Below are 6,808 nucleotides of genomic sequence, written 5' to 3'. Positions count from 1 at the left end.
GCAGATCACATTCAGCCCCAGCACAGCTTCTGCCGAAGGCATGTGGAGCTTCAGCTCCCCTGAATGTGCTTTGTCCCTCCAACCCCCATAGCTCAGGGCTGCATTTCATGTTTGCTTTCAATTCATTTGCTCTTGGTTGTAGGGATTTTATGGAGAACGGTTTGGGGAAGATGTACTGGAAGTGATTAAGGACTCAAACCCTGTGGACAAATGTAAACTCGACCCTAACAAGGTAAGGACCTGAGTGCAGGTTTAGAAGTAGAACAGGTCCTGAATGTGTGCAGATGTAATGGGACAAATCCTGCCCTGCAGGCAATGAAATCCATGTGCAGAACATCTCATGGTGGCTTGGGATGAGGGTATGAGAAAATAATCCCAGCAAAGGGATGCAGAATTAGCCGCTCCTTTCCGTGCTCTGGTAGTGGAAGGAAGGAGATGAAAGGACAGCAGAGGCCTGGGCTGTGTTTGCCTTTCTATATGCTCCCCACTGAATGCAAGAGAGGAGGGAGTTTGCCATTCACTGGCCTCTGGCTTTTGTGCAGCTGCAGCATTTTGTCACCCTTGGGCCATGTCCTAGCATAAATAACAGAATCATGCCTGGGAAATGGAACTCTGGCTCAGGGCAAAGCATTACCTGCAAAAAAAGGTTCACATTAGAGATTAGGAAGAAATTTCGCCCTGAGAGGGTGCTGAGGCACTGGCACAGGTTGCCCAGAGAAGCTGTGGCTGTTCCATCCCTGGAAGTGTTCAAGGGCAGGTTGGACAGGGCCCTGAGCAACCTGGGCTGGTGGAAGGTGTCCCTGCCCAGGGCAGAGAGTGGAATGAGATGAGCTTTAAGGTCTCTTCCAACCCAAACCATTCTGGGATTCTATGACAGATACTTTGAAAGATTAAAACCTTTTAAAGAAACTATTAATTGTCACTCAAGTAGACATGTTTGCTGTAGATGTTTAACCCTGATGGAAAGTCAGGAAGGTCCCAACCCAAACCACATTAAAACTCTCAAAAGCTCCTGCAGGGTTGGTAGCTCCTGCATTCACATGTGGCTGGATGACAGTGCTGAAGCCCACCCAACACCATGTGAACTCCTGAAACACCATAATGAGATGTACTTTAAGGTCCTCTTCAACCCAGACAGTCTGTGATTCTGTGATTCTATGCTGTGAAGAGCATGAGAGGAGAAGGGCAGTGAGCTGTGCTTTATCCAGTCACAAACTGCTGGGCAGCTACCAGCACCTCATGTCCCTGTCAGTGTGAATGTGATTTTACTGAGTGAAGGCCAAAACCAGTCCTAGTTCTTCAGTGGTGGCTCTAAGAGGACAGAGACCCATCTGGGATATCGCCCTGCCAAACAGCTTGGCACCAGTGTCCCTACACTCAGCGCATCGCTGTGCTCCTCCCTGCAGGCCTACATCCAGATCACCTACGTGGAGCCTTACTTTGACACTTATGAGATGAAGGACAGGATCACCTACTTCGACAAGAACTATAACCTACGGCGCTTCATGTACTGCACTCCCTTCACGCTGGACGGCAGAGCCCACGGGGAGCTGCACGAGCAGTTCAAGCGCAAAACCATCCTCACCACCTCCCACGCCTTCCCCTACATCAAAACCAGGATCAATGTCATTCACAAGGAGGAGGTGAGGCCAGTGCTCTCAGGGGCTTCCTGCACAAGACTGCACAGCGCAGGACACTCCTTAGTTGGAGTTTAGAATTGTTTTTAGGAACTTTTCCCTGCGTTATTCAACCTAAACTAAACCCAGACTGATTTAGAGCTGAGACAGGGAGATTCAGATTAGACATTAGGAAAAAAAATCTTCACTGTTAGGGTGTTCAGACACTGGAATATTACCCAGGGAGGTGATGGAGTCACCATCTCCATCCCTGGAGGTGTTTAAGAGGTGTCTGGATCTGGTGCTGGAGGATACAGTTTAGGGTTTTAGGGATTTACAGCAGTGACTGGTTAATGGTTGAACTTGATGATATTAGAGGTCTTTTTAACCTTGATGATGTCCTGCCACCTCCAGACCACAGCAGCTGGTGAGCTTTGTAGGCCAGGTTGGATGGGACTTGGAGCAACCTGGTCTGGTGGAGGTGTCCCTGCCCATGGCAGGGGGTGGGACTGGATGAGCTTTAAGGTCCTTCCAACCCAAACCATTCCAGGATTCTGTGACAGTGCAGGTTGCTCCTTCCGTTCTGCTTGACGTGTCCTTTGTGTTGCAGCTTATTTGCGTGGCCTCAGCAGCCCTAACCCAGTGGGGTCCTGAGGCTTTGTGGAGAGATTTATCCATAGCTGTGTTAATTTTTCAAGGGTAGGCAGGATCAGATGTGACCACTGGGACACAGTGAATGATGCTGAGGGACTGGCAGTGCTGTAACCCTGGGCAACTGACTGCAGTGACCCAAAGGGTCAGAAGACTCTCAGACAGCTCTTGAGTACCCAGAAACACATTTAAAAAGCAAACTTTGTCTTGCTGTTACTACACTGAGACTAAGACAATGTGTTTCTCAAGCGCTTCTGCCCAGACTGTCAGTCCTATTGGTGTCCTCCACCACATCTGTGTGCCACCCCACAGTGCCCCTGGTGTTTCTGAAGGTCTGTGCCTGGTTGCCACTGTCAGCCACACCAAACATCCTCTCTTCTGGCTATTTGCTTAGATCATTTTGACACCCATCGAAGTTGCCATTGAGGACATGCAGAAGAAAACACAGGAATTGGCTTTTGCCACCCACCAAGACCCTTCAGACCCAAAGATGCTGCAGATGGTGCTGCAAGGATCAGTAGGTACCACAGTAAATCAGGTGAGGATCGTGTCTGAGCTGGAGACTCTGGGATATTACATACTGCTCTGTGCCATGGATGTGCAGTGTCATTTCTAAATTACTTTGGCATTTTTTCCCCATTCAGTCTATGGGATGTGCTTAAGGTCACTGGAAGGTCTAGACCAGCTGGTCACAATGATTTTGCTATCTGAGTAAGGGTCCTGAAGATGTGGTTAGATGTGGAAAGTGGCTGGGAAGAGACATCCCCCCCTCAGTTACCTGCTCTTTCCTGGCACTTATAGTTGTTTGTGTCTGCTTCTCCTTCCTAAAAGTTTATTCCTTTCCCTTTGGTTAGCCAAACTCTGGTGGGTGGAAGCAGGGTTGTGTCTGTTGTGGGTTTTGAACCAAATAGAAAGCAAAACTAATGAGTGGAAGAAAACTGAGGGAGTGTGAGCAAAGCACAATGCACAGGCTGAAAAAACTCAGCTGGAGTTTCTAATTGTGGGTTGAGTTTGCAGTGCTGGCAAACACTTCCTGGGTTCCATCTGCATTGTTTAAACTTTGCCTTAGTTGTGAGCTGAGCAAACTTTGTCAGGAGTCCTTATAAAGGAAACCAACTGGAGAGTCTGTGCAGTTTCTCACACTCTTTTCCAAAAGCAGAGTTTTATTTAAAACAAAGAAAGGCCTGAAAGGAGGTTCAGTTGTCATGATGTTTGGTGATTCAGGCCAGATTTACCAGCTGCAGTGCTTCAAGACACGTTCTGTAAGGAAATGTTGTGTTTTATGGGTGTTTCTGTGTGCATGAGCTTTCTCCAGTGATTGGATCTGACAGCCTGTTCTGAGAAACTCACTTTTTCTCTTTGCTCCTAAAGGGACCATTAGAAGTTGCACAAGTTTTCTTGTCTGAAATACCCAACGATCCAAAGCTCTTCAGACACCACAACAAACTCAGACTCTGTTTCAAAGACTTCACCAAAAGGTATGGAGTGTCCTCACTCCCCTGCCAGGGGGAGGGACATGTAGTCCTGGTGTACCTCCACCTGTCCAGTTTCCATGTGCATTCCTCACCTGCCTGGTCATTCCCTGTTGCTCTGGTGCTGCTGGGCCATGGCTTAAGGGCTGAAGTCGTTGGGCTTTGCTGTTGGGCAGGAAGGAATTAGTGATCCCAGTTCAGTTGTGACTAAGTGTTTCTGTTTCAGGACTCACAACAGGCCATGCTGGCACAGGTGAACTCTCAGCCTGGCAGGGCCAGGGGATGAAATTTCCTTCTGAAGTGAATTTCTCCATGTGGAGTGGAAGGATGCTGGTAGAATTCTCTGGAGAAATGTGCTGGCTGCACTCCTTTCCTTGAGTCATGCAAACTGCAGACTCAGTGCAGCATCTTTGACAAGCACTGAGAAATTAAAACCAAAATGAAACAATTGGAATAAAAATATTCCAGGCAAATAGATCCAGTGGTTGCATAGTTTTCCCATATGAATAAGTGGCATTACTGATACAGTTCTTTTCATACCCTTTGTTTAAATTGCATCCTGCAAGCAGAAGAGTTTCTGGGGAACATCCCAGTCTGCTATTTCTAAATCTCTCCTGAGAGGAATCTTCTATCCATACTTAAGTCCTCTGGGACTGGAAGTGGCTCTGGGATCAGCTTTTCATTTCTCTTCAGAGAGAATAAATTTAACTAGCGAGTAAATTAAGATAAAAAAGGAGTTGTCACTCTGCAACTGAAATGGAAATTGGGAATATGACACTCTCTGCTTTCCCCACGGACATCACAAGGCTTAGCCGAGTCTTTATTACCCAAAAGACAAGATATAAAAGGATATTCCATGCCATCCCAGAGGAGCAGAATGGATGTTTTTATACTCTTAGATTAACAGGTCTGTGTCTATCAGGTCCTTTTCCACGTGGCCAAGTTTCAGAGGGGTTTGTTCCCTAGGTGTGAAGACGCTCTGCGCAAGAACAAGAGCCTGATCGGAGCGGACCAGAAGGAATACCAGCGGGAGCTGGAGCGCAACTACCACCGGCTAAAGGAAGCTCTGCAGCCCCTGATAAACAGGAAGATCCCACAGCTGTACAAGGCAGTGCTGCCAGTCACGTGCCACAGGTGGATATTTCATTTTCCTCTTTCAGCAGAGCTATGGAGGGTGGAAAACCAGGGATTGGGGTGGCTGATCTTCCCACTGAACCTGTGACATCTGTTTGTTGTTAGTTGTGGCTCTTCTGGCTGAGTCCATCCCTTTCCCCTTCTGTCCTGCCTCAGAGCACATCCCCTTCCCAGCAGCTGTGGTAGGTGGTGTTTGCAATGTTCCTTTGGTTCCTCAGCTATGACAATTTGGTTTTGGTTTTCATCCTGCATCCCATTGGTTTTTAGATGCAAAACCACCCTCAGCGTGGCAGGACTTTGGCACTGGTTTATTCCCGGGGCAGGCAGGGCGGAAAAATTTTTGGTGTCTTCCATGCTGGAAGGTGGAGAAGTCAGGGCCTTTTATTTGTCTGCAGTGAGACAGAACATAAAAACCCCAGTGGGAATCATAGGATCATGGAATAGTTTGGATTGGAAGGGACCTTAAAGAACACCTCAACCAGTAGCTCAGGTTGCTCCAAGCCCCATCCAACCTGACCTGGAACACTTCCAGGGATGGGGAGCCAGTAACCTCTCTGAGACAGGTCATGCATGAGGCAGGTCAGAGCCCACAGCAATGTGTCCCTGTGTGTCTGATCCTGTGCAATTCAGCCTGTGCAGGGAATCTAATACAGGTATGACAGAATATCCGGAGCTGGAAGAGATCCATTGAGTCCAACTCCAGGTATTCCTAGGGTGTTCCACTCGAGGTCTATCTGAAAGACTTAAATAAGGTTTCAGTAGTGCATGTGCTTTGTGCTGCTGCTCTGTGTACACAAGAATCAAACTTTGTGTCAGTGTTCTGGGCAGCTGGATGATACCATATACAGCCCCAAACCCAAATCCTTGGAAAAGCAATGAGTTAATGCCAATGGACTTAATTTTGTTAGTAATCAGATGTAGGAAATACTGGAAATGAAGTTCAGAGTCATTCATCTGATGAGGCTTCTTATTTCACCATGGAAAATCTGAGCTCATCATTGTATTTTCTCTCCCGCAGAGACTCCTTCCAGCAGGATGAGCCTTCGCAAAATGGAAATCTAAACGAGTTAAAAAACCAAAATAAAACACACACAAAAAAAAGCACTTAAAAAAGTAAGGTTTTGAAAAGAGAAAAGAGCCTTGTTATCAGCGCTGGGAATCAAAGAAGTTTTATTGTGAAATAAAACTTGGACTTCATCCTGGACATCCCACACACCTCTTCCTCCATCCAAGTGTTCAGTGGCCAAAAAATCATTCTGAATTGTCAAATGTAGACTTATCAATGTTTGGAAACCAAGAAATCATGGCAGTGCTATCCAGAGTATTGGTGATAAGCTGTAAACTTACCTGTTTTTTAAGGCATTTTTATGACTCCAAGGTACACTAAGCGCATTTACCTTTATTTATAGCATTACCTAATGTTAAATTTATTTACTTTTAGTTCCTATATTTAATTTATATTTAGGACCATATGCAAATGCATTTTTGGAAGTTTTTAATGTAGTGCTGATGGTTATTTTGATGGTACTATTAAATATGTGAATGTTTACACTTTAATTCCCTGTGCATTGGACTTCAGAGCTCTCCACCCTTGGGATAAAGGTTCAGAGAAAGGTAAGTCTTGTGGTAACTCTGCTTAGCCAAGTGGTGACTTTTTATTATCCCTGTCCTGTTTCTTTCATAACGCTGCTGCAAGGATAAAGAATTCCCTGTGTAGTCAGCAGAAGGCTGGATGGAGGCACATCTAGGTGCCACCACCTCCTGCAGTACCTTGAGGTGAAGTTTCAGCTTGACTGTGTGTGTACGTGGACATTTCCACCAGCTAGGAAGTCCAAACATCTCCTCATCCCTTGGAATCAGCAGTGTCCATGCAACTAGACTGCTTTTTGTGTCCCTTTTTCAATTTGAAACCTAATTTCATGGGGGGAAAGGACA

At 46.3% G+C, this 6,808-nt stretch overlaps 1 protein-coding gene across 1 annotated transcript in view; it reads left to right on the top strand.

Moving 5' to 3' along the window:
- Window positions 1-6,430, top strand: part of LOC103801717 (dedicator of cytokinesis protein 7-like) — a gene marked incomplete at its 5' end in the record, with an annotated part of 70,897 nt that extends 64,467 nt beyond the window's left edge. The window contains 7 exon segments of the mRNA XM_009074139.1: window positions 143-232; window positions 1,407-1,643; window positions 2,662-2,805; window positions 3,639-3,745; window positions 4,706-4,873; window positions 5,892-5,901; window positions 5,903-6,430. Coding sequence (XP_009072387.1) covers window positions 143-232; window positions 1,407-1,643; window positions 2,662-2,805; window positions 3,639-3,745; window positions 4,706-4,873; window positions 5,892-5,901; window positions 5,903-5,935 — 789 coding nt within the window.
- Window positions 6,431-6,808: the final 378 nt, after the last annotated feature.

This window comes from Acanthisitta chloris, unplaced genomic scaffold (assembly GCF_000695815.1).
Source record: "Acanthisitta chloris isolate BGI_N310 unplaced genomic scaffold, ASM69581v1 scaffold26984, whole genome shotgun sequence".
In the NCBI taxonomy this organism is placed as follows: Eukaryota; Metazoa; Chordata; class Aves; order Passeriformes; family Acanthisittidae; genus Acanthisitta; species Acanthisitta chloris.
This window is presented reverse-complemented; position numbering and strand designations above follow the sequence as displayed.